We start from the raw sequence: 16,228 nt of genomic DNA, 5'->3' as shown, positions 1-16,228 counted from the left end.
CTGGTTTTTAAAGCACCCACCAAACGTCAATATTCTGTTTCATGAGATCTCAGAAAAAGTAAGCCCTGAGGGTCCAGCAGCCAAAATTAACGAACTTTTACAGCAGAAAGGTCCCCAGGCTTTGCTCAAATCACAGCAAATTCCGCAGCAGCACCAGGCAATTCCAGTGTAGATATCCTGACTTCTACTACAGGCCTGCAACCACTAAATATGCGGTGTTAAACAACAACACTTAGCAATTCTATAGCACTCTATATTTTCAAAGTGCTAGGCACACATTAGCTAATTGAATACAAAGGGGTTCCCTGGGAGACGGCACTGGAGGAGTTATTAGAGGATGAAGTCACTCTTGGGTTTCTGTGCTTCATGCGGCACTCGACCTGCATTCTCGCTTGACAGCAGCAGACAAAACCTACCGAGTGACCCGAATGCTTCGATCATCAGGAGAACCTGGCTAATAAAAGCCACACAGCCACGCTCTGTAATTCATGACTTTAAAGCTTGGATTTCCTGGCGTCGCTCGCTGTGACTTACAACCAGGAGTTTGATAGGCTATAGCCTCCCTTCCATTAGGAACATAAACCCATGAGGTACAAGCGTATTACCCAGTGCAATGTGCACATCTGGATCATGCGCCAACCGATCCCAACTGGGACTGAGCACCCACCAACCTTCTCCCACCTCAGGCTGCACCGGTGGGTTTCTGATGGGAATCCTCCTCCTGCCCTGCCCGCTTCGCTCTGGCTCTGTAACACAACAGCAGCAACACGCTGCTTCTCATCTTGTCACAGCGCGGTGCCATGGGGACTCCTGCCAGGAATACAGAGGGGGAAACCGAGGCACAGAGGAAAAAACAGCCAGGTTCCAGTATAAGTTGGGGAATGATCTATTAGAGAGTAGCATAGGGGAAAGGGAGCTGGGGGTCCTGGGGACAGCAGGGTGACCATGAGCCAGCACTGGGCCCTTGTGGCCAGGAAGCCAATGGGACCTGGGGTGGGTTAGAAGGGGGTGGTCAGTAGGTCAGAGAGGTTCTCCTGCCCCTCTGCTCTGCCCTGGGGAGACCACACCTGGAATATTGTGTCCAGTTGTGGCCCCTCAGCTCCAGAAGGACAGGGAACTGCTGCAGAGAGTCCAGCGCAGCCACCAAGATGCTGAAGGGAGTGGAGCATCTCCCGTGTGAGGAAAGGCTGAGGGAGCTGGGGCTCTGGAGCTGGAGAAGAGGAGACTGAGGGGGGACTCATTCCTGGGGATCAGTATGGAAAGGGGCAGTGTCAGGAGGATGGAGCCAGGCTCTTCTGGGTGACAACCAGTGACAGGACAAGGGGCAATGGGTGCAAACTGGAACACAGGAGGTTCCACTGCAAGAGGAGAAGCAACTTGTTGGGGGTGAGGGTGTCAGAGCCTGGCCCAGGCTGCCCAGGGAGGTTGTGGAGTCTCCTTCTCTGCAGACATTCAAACCCGCCTGGACCCCTTCCTGTGGAACCTCAGCTGGGTGTTCCTGCTCCATGGGGGATTGACCTGGATGAGCTTTCCAGGGCCCTTCAACCCCTGACATTCTGGGATTCTGTGAGATTAAAAACCTGACAGCACAATTAAGCCTAAGAGAGACACGGATAAAACACTGAGGCCGTGAAGCATATAACTAATGAAGTATCCTCCCAAATCTGCGCCTAAGTGTTCCACTCCCAGACTAAAGCAGACCTCACAAATCATGTCCAGCTGCCACCCATCCTCCCAAGGATGGAGACTTGGTGTGGAAAGGGCATTATTAGTGCCACAACAGGCTGCTTGATAAGCAAATGTTTTTGCAAGCGCGGAACTGCGAACCCTGCAGACTCCCCTGCTCTCCCTTCGGCTCCTGGTTATTGCTCACCCCGCAGCGGCCAGACGGCCGGTTTGCTATTCAGCGCTTCGCACCGGCTGCTGAGCCTCTTCCAGCTTTATCGATTTAGCCGGTGATATTGTTCAGCATCCCATTTGTGTGCGCGGAACCTCGCTCTTTGACTCGATTCTTATCACATTTTTAATATGCCAGATCACCTGGGAGCAGGGAGACAGCAGCCACTGCCCACACGCTGGAGACAAGCGGAAAGATGGGCTCGTTGCAGTTTTAGTGATTTCAAGACCTTCCACACACAACATGCTTGACCTCATCCCATCCCAAGCCCCTGGAAGGAGCAGGATTTGCTCAATTCAGCCTACACTGACAGTAATATGTTCCCCTCTCTCCTTCTCTTGCTCACACACACGTTTATCTTCCTCTCTTAATTACTGCAAGGACTTCATCGGATTTTTGGACCTGCCCCATTCCCCTCAGACCCAGGATCTGACCCTCTGATGGCAGCGAAGGCTGATTTACAATAAGCACAGGGTCCAGAACACACTGTACTGTTCCTTCTCTATTTTTATGTGGGATGGGAAGGACAACACTGGGCCAAGGCTTCCATTTCTCTATTATTGAGCCCTCAGCGCTGGCAAAACTTCCATTTCAAGAGTATTTGTTGCTTAGGAAAGCTGTCACCCTCCAAACACACACAGTTCCCATAGTGAGATTGCCTGGCAGCTTTTATGCAGAAGCTCATGCAAAGTCAGCACAGCTCTAGAGGCTTCGTTGCCGACATCACTGGATGCCAATGTGCATCGCTATTCCCCATCCGAACGCTAAGCAGAGAACATAAAGTATCTTAGCTCTTGGTTCTTCGGGCCAAGGGTGGCAGGACCAGTGGGCTCAGCCCAAAGGGGCAGAAAGTACCATCCTAGTCCTGGTGCAGCTGCTCTGCTATTATTCCGGTTTTCCCAGCTAAGGCAATGACCACACTGAGTCTGCAGCAAGACTCACGGACACAGAGGGAGCAGAAGAACCGCTCTGCCTCCAGGGACTCCAAACCAGCAGCTAAACCAAAGGTTCCTTGCAAGAAGCTTGAAAAGACCTTGAGGCTCCTGTGGCACGGAGGTGTTCGCAGATCTTCAGTCTGGCACCAGTGACCAATTTCTCCCCCGAGATGTCGCAGCTCCTCTGTTAGATGTAGCAGCGGAGAAAACGCCTCTCTGGATCCTGCTGAGCCTGTTCATCGCTCCTGAGCTCCTCTAAGAACACATTTATTTATTTACTCAAGTGGGCATTATTATGTTAAGTGCTTTATGGTTTTCTTGAAAGGCTCAGGTTATTTATAAGCGATTGACAGAGTCGATAGGTTTATAATGGGCCACATGTAAAAATCAATTGCTATAGAAGAAAAAAAAGTCATCACAGCAACAAATTGTGGCCTTTTGAGTAGGTAAGTGGATGTGGGAGATGTACCCAAAGCACTGTTATTTGGCCATTCGTGTAGTTAAAGAGGAACTGTGATCTCAGTGAAGGTGGGGACAATTTAGCGGAACTGTCCATATACATATATATACAATCCGGTTGCTTGGACAAAGTTGATGCATCACAAAAGCATCAGACTGTGCCATATGTAAGGATGGGTCTTTTACCTCCTCATGCAAGGAGAGCTATTACAGTTTGGAGGCTGTTCTTCAAACAAGAGCAATTTAGGAAAACACATTGCCCACATGTTTAGAAAAAGCAATTTACTGCAACTTCTCTGCAGGGAGCGTGAGGTTTGAAGAGTGACAAATCCTCAGACAGCAAGGAGGTCAAGTGCTAATGCTGGGACCTGAACAGCACAGCTTGTGGAAAACACGGGGTGGAAAGTCTGCAAGACAAATAGGACATGACAGCACGAGGGTAGGGGAAAAGAGAGAGGTTTGCTCTCCCAGCAGAGGGCCCGGGCTGTATGTGAGAGAATGATTTACTCGATAACTGGGAAGCAAGCACAGCATGGACTCTGAACAACACATCAAGAAGATCCAAGACAGGTAAGGTAGCACAGGCAGCAAAATACAGGGAGGTACAGTTATTGCTCCGTCTAAATCCTCCTTTCCTCACGCTACCTCCAACTAGGAGAAATTGCTTTGGCACCCTCGCAAAAACCTGATTTGTTTGCCTGCTACCACATGCCACCGGAAATATGAACCATAAATCCAGGGGACGATCGGGGCTCTACAAAAACCGTTCGCGTCAGCTGCTGGGAAGCAGGAAGGCTGGCTGGGCTGCAAGGCCAAATTGTCAAAGCACAACAAGAGAGTCCGTGCTCTTCCCTCACGCTAGAGAGCAATGGAACGCAAAACTTGGCAGGACCAGACACAAAAAGACACCAAGAGAAGGTAATTTCACAAAGCAGGACTAAAAACCCTCTGCTTTACACCATTCCCTCCTTCCAAGGGATGTTCCCGTAATGACGAGCTACTACTGAAACGTGTGACGTTGTCCGGTTGATTTGGACACTTGTTTCCCCCCCGGGTCCAACAGGGTACCCAGGATGACAATTCAGCTTTCAAACGTCACCCTATAGGAAAAAACAACCCCTTTGCAAGTCAGTAAACACAGAAGAAAAAACAGGAAACACAAAACCAAACGAAAACTGATTTATCCAGTCTCTGGAAATTGAATACGGCAGCTCTTTTATCAGCAACGCCACCTCCACACAATATTGTCGGTGAACAAAACTGCATCTAATGAATAGACCATCTGACTCAAGGCACTAGTAAAACTCCTTTACACCTTCCTTCTTACAGTAATAATTTTAATTGTTTCAATTATTTGCATCTAATCTCCTTGATAAATGTTTTGAAATTTAAATCCAGCCTGAGGTCCATATGTTAAATTTAAAAAAAAAAAACAAAAGAGAGAGAGAAAAAGAAAACAAACAACAAAACCAAGAACAAGCTACACAGAATTAACAAGCTAAAAGAATTAATTGTAGCACAGGATCTTGGAGGCATCCAGCATCCCTCCTCCTCTGCGCTGCCCATTTCAAGGATTTCCAGCACTTGGAGGAACATTGCTTTCTATACACACACAACAGCCTGCTTACAGTGCTCTGTTTATGCACTGGCATTATGATTATTATTTCTACTATTATTAATATTATTATTATTATGGAATACACCATGACTCCCTTACACAGACATTATATTTTATATATGTATATATAAAATATATACGGCCATACCACCCTGAGAATGCCCATTCCCGTCTGATCTCGGAAGCTAAGCAAGGTCAGGCCCGGTCAGTACTTGGATGGGAGACCAGCTGGGAATAGCGGGTGCTGTGGGCTGAGCCAGCACTGGGCCCTTGTGGCCAGGAAGCCAATGGTACCTGGGGTGGGTTAGAAGGGGGTGGTCAGTAGGTCAGAGAGGTTCTCCTGCCCCTCTGCTCTGCCCTGGGGAGACCACACCTGGAATATTGTGTCCAGTTGTGGCCCCTCAGCTCCAGAAGGACAGGGAACTGCTGCAGAGAGTCCAGCGCAGCCACCAAGATGCTGGAGGGAGTGGAGCATCTCCCGGGTGAGGAAAGGCTGAGGGAGCTGGGGCTCTGGAGCTGGAGAAGAGGAGACTGAGGGGGGACTCATTCCTGGGGATCAATATGGAAAGGGGAGTGTCAGGAGGATGGAGCCAGGCTCTTCTGGGTGACAACCAGTGACAGGACAAGGGGCAATGGGTGCAAACTGGAACACAGGAGGTTCCACTGCAAGAGGAGAAGCAACTTGTTGGGGGTGAGGGTGTCAGAGCCTGGCCCAGGCTGCCCAGGGAGGTTGTGGAGTCTCCTTCTCTGCAGACATTCAAACCCGCCTGGACCCCTTCCTGTGGAACCTCAGCTGGGTGTTCCTGCTCCATGGGGGATTGCACTGGATGAGCTTTCCAGGGCCCTTCCAACCCCTCACATTCTGGGGTTCTGTGTGATTCTGTGATTCTGTTGCTGACAAAAAGGCTCCCTTGAGCTGGCTGAAGGAGGCTGATAATGAATTTGCACACAGCAAATTAGCCCATGGATATTTTTACATCAGCCTGCTCGCCTCGGCTCTGAAGGAAATGCGCTGGGGGCCGAGGTCTTCTTCCTCATTTGCTCCCGCTACCTCCTGCCACATCTGCTCTCCTGCACCACGACCTCCCCGGGTGATGCTACTGGCACTCATTGGGCCCCGAATCACACTCGTCACCCCCGAATCGCTCTCCCCATGGACCGGTGTCAGGGACCTGCAGCAACTTGCCTCCATCTAACGCTCCGCAGAGAGAGGAGCTGCGACACACAACGAGCTCTTGGCTGAGATGCGCTTATTAAATAAAATTAACGCTAGAAGACAGAAACTGAATTCCCCTCTAGTGCCGCAGGGCAGGTGTTTAATTCAGCATTTTATCCCCTTTTCTTTTTTTTGCCTGAAATATTTTTCCATCTCTAAGCAGCTTAATGCTAAACAGACTGTCTATTCCCCTTCTGATGGGTTCTCCCTCCATTTAAAGCCATCTTTTTGCTTGCTCTCCTCGACAGCAGTTCACTATGATTTTATCTTTTCTGTTAGGCAGTGACTGCGAAACCTCAGAGGGTTCATTAGGAGCTTGATAATCCCTCCAGATTTATTAGTCTAAATTGCTCACTCCCATCTCTCATTCCCATTTAAATATTACTAATTTCCTTCAACATCTCTTCCATCTGCCCAGGTTTTGCCCGATGTCACCTTTCTTTAAAGGTCCCTGCCAAAAATCCAGTTAGTTCTGCTGAGGGCTGGTCTTTTGGCCAAAGTGGTGAAACAACGTGGGTAAACAGATTGATTTCCTGCGAGAGTGAACGGCAACAAAATTCATTTCTTCCCCACCTGCCATAACTGCGTTACGCTAGATGAATGGGCTTCAAAGACAAATTTCATCTCGCGACCTTGAGCAAACGCTTCATCACACCCATGCTCCAAACCAGCCTGGTGGTGCTGGTGGCAGCGGGGAGCTTAATTCTTCCAGTTATCCCTGTTGTCTGAGCACCACCCAAGAACACCGACTCCACGATTTCTATTTGCACGTCCACGGCGATGTGTAAATAAAAACCCATTGCTATGTGCACAGTCCTGGCTTTGCCTGTCCCTGCTGCACCGGTGCAGAGCAAGGTGAAGACCTACAGAGTGGGAACCAGAATGCGATTAGTTCAGGTAGGAAGCTAGTAGATTTTGCTATTTCTTTGCATTTTTATCTCTTCGGACATCTTCTTTCTCTGTCCCCATTGCTCTCCTGGCTTTCACCCCCTCCATTTCCCTCCTGCCCCCTCCTCCTCTCCACTCCAGCTCTCCTGCCCACACGTTTGGCTCCATCCGTTCCCGTCTGTCTCCCACCCAAACACAAAGCGTGATTCAGCTCTCGGCTTTCCTGGCACACGCGCACCCTGGCATAAATATTAATAGAAATTAGAGAATATGAGTATCATTCGGGGTTGGAAGGCACCTCCACTTAGTCATCCAGCCCATCCTGCCGCACTCAGGTTTCCACCCTCCCCACACCTACATTAATATGTGGTCTCGCTGGCAGTGGCGTTTCCCCCACACCACTTCACAGCCTGTTAAGAGCCTTGTAGCTGCTGCAGTGAGAGAAGTTGCCCTGATGTTTATCCTGGGTTTCCCCCGCTGCTGTCTAGGCCCATTACTCCTTGTTTAGCGCAGCGTTCAGGGATTTCACCGCGCGATTCCCCCATTAATGTTATTAGTAGCTATAAAGCCAAATCACCTGGGGCTGTGCTGAAGACGTACCCCGCTCTGACTCTCAACATTTATGGTGCCATCCTTGGCCTTGCACAGCCGCTCCCAGAGGCACAGAACAGCGTGTGGTGGCCTCCAGACACACACCCCAAGTCAAGACTTGCCCTGAGCGATGCTCAGGTTTGCAGGGAGACTCCTCTGCGTGTACCACAAACACGTGGCTCTTCCCAACGCTCCCACGGGCTGGAGAGATCAGCTCCCATTAACATGACTCTACACGCACACGGGAGAAAAGCCGAGAAAAAACGTCTTACCAGATTAGTGAAGATATACGTGTAATAGGCAGACGCCATTCCCAGTTCAGCTGCCTGTGAAGGAGAGGAAAGGAGATTAGACCAGAGCCTGACAATCTTCAATCTCCACTCCGGCAAGGCAGAGACCGGGCCACATTTGCTTTTTCATCCTTATCGCTCCCTGCAAGTGCAGGGAAGGGTGGGACACAGCAACACGATTTGACCCATGAAATTAAAGTCTGGGGAACCAATTTTTCAGCAGGACTGAGCCTACCTCAGGGTCTCCTCTTCGCGACAGCACTGACAAAGCACCTGGCACACAGAAACCACCCAACGCTGCACGAGCCGCAGCTCCGGCCCCCGGGACCCTCCGGTGTCCCTGGGATGGGGGTTCCTTGGGTGTCCTGTGCGTTTGGAGGAATGTGAGGTTGGCCGGGGTTTGCTGCTTTGTTCTCCTGTGCAACTCTCAACATCTTTTTGAACATAACGAGGCAAAGCAGCAGTCGAGAGAGAGCTCGGGGCTTGTCTCCTTTCACAGAGAGCGAGGCGGAAAAAGCTCTTGTGGAGCTGCAGAAAAAGGACAGTCATCCCAGCGGGGGCTTTCCCACACGTATCAGTCAGATTTGGGCTCCAGTCCCACAAATTAATTATCATTAATGAAACCTAGTAACACAGACTGTTCTTCAGAATTTAGACAGGGTAGCGATAGCCACAAAACTAGACAAAAGAGGGTAGAAGTGTATGGAGATGCAGAGACAAGGACACAGATTTTTCCATGGGATGATCTGTTTTATCGACCACAGACCAGATCATCGAAGACCATTTCCAAAATCCAAAATTCTCAGTATGCAAGGAGCTTATTGTGGGAACAGATGCTCAGAAAAGTGGGGGATTAATCTGCAGATCCTCCTGAAAGCCAATGTTTCCTTGCCAAGCACAGCTGGTCTCAAATGATGCTTCCGGACCTCGGCAAAGAGGTTTTTGCATCACCCTGGACCACACAGAGGAACTGGAGGCCGGGAGGGAAGGACCAGCATCCCCTTCCTTGCTTTTATTCCCTTTCCATCTCCCCCAGGAAGCTTCAGGATGGCAACAAGAGAGAGGAAGAAGGAAAGATACAGAGGAGAGGCGGCTTGGATCGCGCCTCTCCCTGTTCCTGCCTGTTCTTCACCCATTTCTGTGCAAAACCAAGGTCATCACCATCGCGGTGGCTTAGGTCTGGCTGCACCCAGCCCTTCGGTTGCACATTGTCACCCTGTCCCTTGCACAGGCGGCAAACCGGACACAATGACTTGACCAAAAGAGCACCACGACTCCCGAGAAGGCTGCCGACCCGCCTTCCAGCCAGCTGCTGCGTTTTGAAGCCCCTACACAGTAAAACCTGGCACCCACTTCCCTCCCTTCTCCCTTTCCAGGGCCAGCGACAATGTCAGCTCTCCCTCTGACCCACTTTGAAGTCGGCGCATTCGATTTCAAGGGCAGAAAATCAAAGCGAGCGACAAAGAGCTCCTGCGAGCATCGCTCCCATCATTTCACGTTCCCGCTGGCAGGTGGGCGAACGGGCCAGGCTGGTAATTGAGGAAGCAACCGTGTGTCTCCAGCCCATATGCGGAGGATCAGAGATGAGAGAGTGCAATTTCTCTCGCTGTCCGAGGCCAGGACTGGTCTCCTGAGACAGGTTTGACACAAGGCACTTTCAAATCAATAGTGCAGGGGCCAAGGATGCACCTATTTGCTCACCACGACTTCAGCCCCTGTTCAGTTTGTAGCTCTGTAAAGAAAACACTTCGCAGCCCTCCCAAGGCGCAAGGAGTTGCCAGATCAGCTCATTATTTATTACCTTCCATCCCTCCAATCCTCCAGCCAGGAAGACTACATTAGGTTTTACTGAACTGCTGAAAAATCATGGCAATCTCTGACATCTTTATCAGGCTTGGCAGAAGGATGCTGGAGCAGGGAAGGGATTGCGGTGCCCGAAGAGCGCTGTGGGAAGTCACTATAGCAACAGAGGAGGGGGACAGCCCTCAGCAGCACAAAACAGGGACCAGGAGACAGAAAACAAACAAAAAACCCACCAAATGCCCCTTCCTGCATAGACAGGACCCCAAAAAAACCCCAAACCTACCGATTTAGACGTGCAAAATTGCAAGTGGCGGAATAAAAATCTGTCAGGGAATGGGTGGGAATAATACAAACAGCTCCAATGGGGGAACCCACTGCTTGGATCCTGCCTCCACTCAGCAAAGTGCTCCTTGTTCCTTCCAGGATGTGGGAAACTCTGCACAACTTTAGACTCCATCTGGAGCCACTGCTCAGTTTTGAAGCAGACTATCAAAACAAACGCTAAAAACTGCAGCAAGAGACCGCTTCGAAATAAACACGATTAAAATAAAATCTCGCTTAATAAGACAACAAAAAAAGAAGCAAAAAATTAGAGAAAAGGGGAAAAATATTGCGATGATTGACTAATTTCAGAACGCCAGGCAGCCCTCCACGGTTGTTTGATGGCAAGCACGCACCGCTTGGAGAGAGCAAACGCATCAGCTCAGAGCAATTAAACCTTTGCTTCTACAGATACAGTTCTGGAAAGACAGAGCACATTATTTTCCCCAGAAAGTCCATCAGTGGCAATTCCCCCCTCAGCAGAGACCGCTTCCAGTGATGCTGCAGGTATTTTTCCAATCCATTATCATACAACACCTGGACACATATGCTCTTGTACTACACAGCATCTCGTTCAGTGGAAGCAGTCGCGTGTACATCGGTGACACTTTCTAGACTCTTACCTTCTGCAAAATGGTGTGGGACATGGAGGCGTTGGCATGTACAATGATGGTAGCTGTTTTGTCGTCTCGGATCTCTTTTAGGAGAGGGGTGGGATCCCGGCTGTCATCCAGCATCCGAACCGAGAGCGTGTCCTTGGAGATGAGGAACTGCCGAAGCAACTTCTCTAGGTTTAAAAGGCCTTCAAATAAAAGGGGGACAAAAAAAGACACCTTTAAATTTTATGCTTGGGAAGAGATAAGATTGCTGATACACACTCACTCAGGAGCCCAGAATTGGGACAACTTCTCCATTTTCCCCCCACATAAGGCGTTGTCCTGGCTGTCGCTGGTTGCTGGAGATGATTCCTCCTCCTAAGCACTTGTATTACAAGCTCCCAAACTAAGTGCCCTGCAAGGCACAACTTGATACACTTTGGACAACTTGGAGCCATCTGATGGGAGCCAATAATAAAACAAGCAAACAAACCAGCATATTTGGTGCTTTATGGAGAAACTAGAGAGGAAAGTAGGACAATGTTTGCAGTCTAGTGGCTCCATCACTGGGCAGGGTCTCTGGAGACCCATCTTCCACCTCCAAGCCCTCCTCCCTTTCTGCCTCGCCATCTGCATTTGTGCCTCCCTGTGCCCCCACCGAGTCCTCACAGAGTCATAAATGTCAGGGCTTGAAGGGCCCTGGAAAGCTCATCCAGTGCAATCCCCCATGGAGCAGGAACACCCAGCTGAGGTTCCACAGGAAGGGGTCCAGGCGGGTTTGAATGTCTGCAGAGAAGGAGACTCCACAACCTCCCTGGGCAGCCTGGGCCAGGCTCTGCCACCCTCACCCCCAACAAGTTGCTTCTCCTCTTGCAGTGGAACCTCCTGTGTTCCAGTTTGCACCCATTGCCCCTTGTCCTGTCACTGGTTGTCACCCAGAAGAGCCTGGCTCCATCCTCCTGACACTGCCCCTTTCCATATTGATCCCCAGGAATGAGTCCCCCCTCAGTCTCCTCTTCTCCAGCTCCAGAGCCCCAGCTCCCTCAGCCTTTCCTTACACGGGAGATGCTCCACTCCCTTCAGCATCTTGGTGGCTGCGCCGGACTCTCTGCAGCAGTTCCCTGTCCTTCTGGAGCTGAGGGGCCACAACTGGACACAATATTCCAGGTGTGGTCTCCCCAGGGCAGAGCAGAGGGGCAGGAGAACCTCTCTGACCTACTGACCACCCCCTTCTAGCCCACCCCAGGTCCCATTGGCTTCCTGGCCACAAGGGCCCAGTGCTGGCTCATGCTCACCCTGCTGTCCCCAGGACTCCCAGCTCCCTTTCCCTGTGCCACTCTCCAACTGCTCGTTCCCCAGCTCTATGCCCAGCACATCCCTCCAGCTCCTCGGGCAGCGTCTGGGCAGGATGAGCCACAAGAAGGAGCCAGGACCCTGGTGACCCTGGCACTGCCCACGCGGTCTGCAGGAACGGGCTCTCCCTTCAGCTGGGAGGCGAAGGTAAGAAGTTCTAATTAATTAGCGAGAACCCACATAGATGAGTCCCACCTTCCCTGGAGTTGGGCACTAGTGCCTTTGGCGCTTCTGATTGAAGTTTCTTCCTGCAGCTAGGTCACTGCAAGGGCTCCTTCCAACACAGCTTCCTTGATGTCTAATAAGATGTCAAAGCTCCTGCTACAGCTTTTCTTAGTCAAGAAAGTATATTTGATAGAGCCTGTCTGTTCTATCCAGCTGCTGATTTTCATCAGGCAATAACCTCCTGTCAAGTTTGATTGACCAGAGAGACCAGCAGATGTAATCATTAGCAAGACACAGACAGCTACCGTGGTCACATATCCCGTCCCCACAGAAAGAGAATCCAAAAAGAAGGGGGAAAGTTGAACCAAAGGAAAGCAAAAAGAACAGAACTATCCACAAAATCACATCCCAGCTGGCAGAGGGGCAGAACCCCTCCTCGAGTCAGAGCTCTACTCTTAACCTGCCCCTACTTCTGACTGCACGAAACCGCTCGTTCCCCAGGAGGTCAGGGGCCGGGGAAGCGATACAATGCGATGTGACTAGCGTTAGAGAGCGCTGCTCTCAAGGACTCCCAGCGCTTCACAAAGGTAACAAAGCAGTGCATTTAAAAGGACACATCCAAGATGAGGAGCCTCTCAAGGGAGAGTTTTTCAGTAAGCCAAGTTTGCACGGAGCTCTTCGCAATGCATTCACCTCTCAGCTTTTCCGAGTACAGGCAGCAACTCAGCGAGAACTATCACACCAGCAGCAGCCAGGACTTCCCGCGTCACACAGGCTTCTCTTCGCTTCTCACCAGCCAGTGAGTTCACTCTGTGTACAAGACACACGGACTAGACCTCACCCCAACGCTTTTTTCAGTGCCAGCTCAGTAAATTTTAACTAAGCCCTTCATTTGATCCTCGCGAAGATCCCTTCCTAAGCACTGGGTGTTATTTCCTCCCCTCTGACAATCAGAGCACACAGAGCAGCTCCTGTAAAGTCTACACATCCCTGTGTTTGCCTGTGGTTGTCTTTTCATGTGAAGGTTTCTGTGGAATCGCACAAGGCCTTCCACGTTAGGACTTCAATTCACAAACTAGCTTCTTGTTCCACACCACAGAGAAACTGAGTCACATAATCTTATTCTGTTCACCATTGCATTACACTTAGGCTGGCTTAAGTCCATTGGTTTTGAGGGCCATTTCCTGCTTCTGCCAGAAGAAATTATAAGCAGTCCCCAGGGGAAGGATGTGACTCCTTACAGTGACAGTAAGAGCGTGACAGGGTAGGACCCGGGAGTCCCATCACACTTAAACAAAAACAGCTACGACTTTCCCTCCCGAGATCTAAATAGTAACATCCCTCAAATCAGCGTTTTCCTCACTGACAGCGCGTATGCTCGGTCCCCTTATTTGCCTCCAGGGAACCTTCTGAAAGCCCAAAGTGCTTCGAGTTAGTTGTTTAAAGACTGTGCTTAGGAGCCCTACTTGTCCTAAGGGAAAACGAGGGCTCGTGCTCCTACGTGAAGCTGGGTTATGCCTTTTCTGCACTCTGTTATAGTCAGAGCATGTTGAGCTTCAAGTTTAGCTCAGATTAAGCCCTTTCTGAACACAAAGAGCAGGATGCATGAAAGGCACCTATCCCACCGCTTCCCTGGGTCTGAGAAAGACTTGGCTTGCACAACACAACCTAGATATTGAGTTATCCAGGAGCACCAGAGTGAAATAAACCAGACTGATCCAATTAAAAGGGCGTTATTTTAACACAAGTCATTTGGCTCCCAGGGTTTTGATCCAGTTAATTGAAGAATCATATGAATACCAGGGAGGTATTAATATTTCAATGGGGTTTTGGCACGTACCTGGGCAGAGGGGTAGGGTGCAAGGGCTGTGCTGATGTGGATGGCTGCGCCGTGCCTGGCAGCAGCGTGAGGACAGAGCTGTGAGCGAGCTGCACGGCAGGTAAGAAAACCTCATTATCTTCTCCTCTTTTATTCTCCTTTTTGCTTAAGGTTAGACAATGAAAAATTCCAGCACTAGAAGTAACACAGGAAAGCATTTGCATGCTTTTAATTGCATCATTTTGGTCCTCTGCTGGGGTAAATGTGAGCATGCTTACCAAAGGCAATTTACTGACATGAGGATGTGGTCTCCTCAGGGTACACAAAGCAAAAAGAAAAGGCAAAGACACTCTTACTCCTTCCATCCCTATGCAGGAGTCTGCCACACCACCGCGTTACGAGCATGGCGGATGGCGAGAGCTTTGCCCAGGGTTAGCTGGAAAGGATGCTCCTCTCCTTTGTACCTGGTCCCACGCTCAGAGGCTGCTGAGCGCTTGCCAGGATCCCCAAAGCTCTCCCTGGATCCCCCTGCCTTTTCAAAGCCCTCTCCTAGGCTTGTTTGTGCGGTAACTCTAGTGCTAATGAACCTAGATACACAATAAAACAAGCAAAATGGATGTGGCAACAACACATCGGCTACCTACCCACGTACACACCGACCTCAGAAAGCACTGGACACACTTTAACCCTTGCAATGCAGAGTCTGTTCCTGCCGTATTAGAAGAATTACGCAGAGATGAATACGGTCTTGCTGAGGTGAACGCTCCAGCATCCAGATGGACAATTACCGACAGATGTACGGCTGCAGAGCCCAAGAGGGTGTGCAGTGTTGGACTATTAATCAAGTCCTGCTTTTAGGCCGCAAACTGCACGTGGGTTTGGGAAAGGCGTATTTCAAAAAGCTCTACTTGCCTAAAATAACCTCCAGAAATAAGCCTAAGCGTTTTTGGGTTTTGTTTTTGTGGGCTTTTTCATTTAAAAAACCCATCTGCGCAAGCCAAACACTCTTCAGATTGTCAAACAGAAGGCAGGCAAGTCTGTCCCCGTCCTCTTTCCTCCTCTCGTAAATACCACAAACACCTCCATGGGACAAGAGGGTGGAAAACCTGCCCTGCAGGTCCCTGCTGTGTGGGGCTGCTCCTAACAAGTGCTCGTCTGCTCGTCTGCTGCTGACAGCAGAGCCCCTGCCGCCACCAGCACCAGGGAAGGAGAACACCCTGGGATGTACCAGGGAGGAGAACACCTTGGGATGTACCAGATGTGCACCAGGTGACAACGAATGGTAGGACAAGGGGCAATGGGTGCAAACTGGAACACAGGAGGTTCCAGTGCAAGAGGAGAAGCAACTTGTTGGGGGTGAGGGTGGCAGAGCCTGGCCCAGGCTGCCCAGGGAGGTTGTGGAGTCTCCTTCTCTGCAGACATTCAAACCCGCCTGGACCCCTTCCTGTGGAACCTCAGCTGGGTGTTCCTGCTCCATGGGGGATTGCACTGGATGAGCTTTCCAGGGCCCTTCCAACCCCTCACATTCTGGATTCTGTGACTGTGTGAACACCCCAAGGTGCCCATGGGACCTTCTCCAACAGGCACCCAATGTGCAGGAGGAGATGGAGAGAGGGCACTGGGAGCAGAGGGGCGGCTGGAGCCACCCGGGCAATGACTCACATTCAGCTTTGGCACAGATGAGGCAGGCGGTGGTGCAGTTGAAGAACTTGAGGATTCCTGCCACGGCCACGCTGATATCGGTGTTGCTGGGGTGGAGGTTGAGGGTGGTGAATCGCTGGAGCTGCAGCTTCAGGAACTCCTCTGGTGCCACTTTGAAGTGAGGAACCTAAGTGGGAAGGAGGGGAAAGAAAACATGATTAAAGAGGAAAGAGAAATAAAAACAAGTAAATCTACCATAAAGGACCTTTGGTGTGAAATGCGCAGCAGGCAGAAAGTGAAATATCGCAATAAAACTGAAGAAGCATCACCAGAGTGAAGAGAGGAGGGTGGGATTTGTGCAGTAGCAGAGGAAAATAATTATCACAGCAACAAGAAGCCACAGGAAGGAGTGGATCAGGAGAAGTCTTGCTGAGCCACTCAGAGAAAGGCAACAGGGGTTGTGATTACAGCACAGGAAACCATTCCAGATGAGTTCAACCTAATTAGTTGGGTGCTAATTGTAGCCAGGCCCACATTTCATTTCGGGCTTGCTGCCTGGGTAAATATGAAGGATGCTTTGCAGGCATCCACAGCCCATGCTGGAGACCCGCAGGCCGTGGCTGCGTGCTGGATGGA

At 50.4% G+C, this 16,228-nt stretch overlaps 1 protein-coding gene and 1 pseudogene across 4 annotated transcripts in view; one reads left to right on the top strand and one right to left on the bottom strand.

Annotated features, from left to right (window-relative positions):
• Window positions 1–16,228, bottom strand: part of GRIK4 (glutamate ionotropic receptor kainate type subunit 4) — a 174,241-nt gene that overhangs the window by 44,643 nt on the left and 113,370 nt on the right. For all 4 annotated transcript variants that reach the window (XR_011735631.1, XM_065855672.2, XM_071798661.1 and 1 more), the window contains 3 exons: window positions 15,614–15,779; window positions 10,642–10,820; window positions 7,877–7,930 (listed from right to left, as the gene is read on the bottom strand). Coding sequence is in view for 3 of the 4 variants with exons in the window: in XM_065855672.2 (XP_065711744.1) it covers window positions 7,877–7,930; window positions 10,642–10,820; window positions 15,614–15,779 (399 nt within the window). In the remaining variant the exon portion in view is untranslated. The remainder of the gene's footprint in view (window positions 1–7,876; window positions 7,931–10,641; window positions 10,821–15,613; window positions 15,780–16,228) is intronic.
• Window positions 5,044–5,162, top strand: LOC136111580 (5S ribosomal RNA; annotated as a pseudogene).

Source organism: Patagioenas fasciata, chromosome 24 (assembly GCF_037038585.1).
Source record: "Patagioenas fasciata isolate bPatFas1 chromosome 24, bPatFas1.hap1, whole genome shotgun sequence".
Taxonomy (NCBI): Eukaryota; Metazoa; Chordata; class Aves; order Columbiformes; family Columbidae; genus Patagioenas; species Patagioenas fasciata.
The sequence above is the reverse complement of the archived record's forward strand: the minus strand, read 5'-3'. Positions and strand labels throughout refer to the sequence as shown.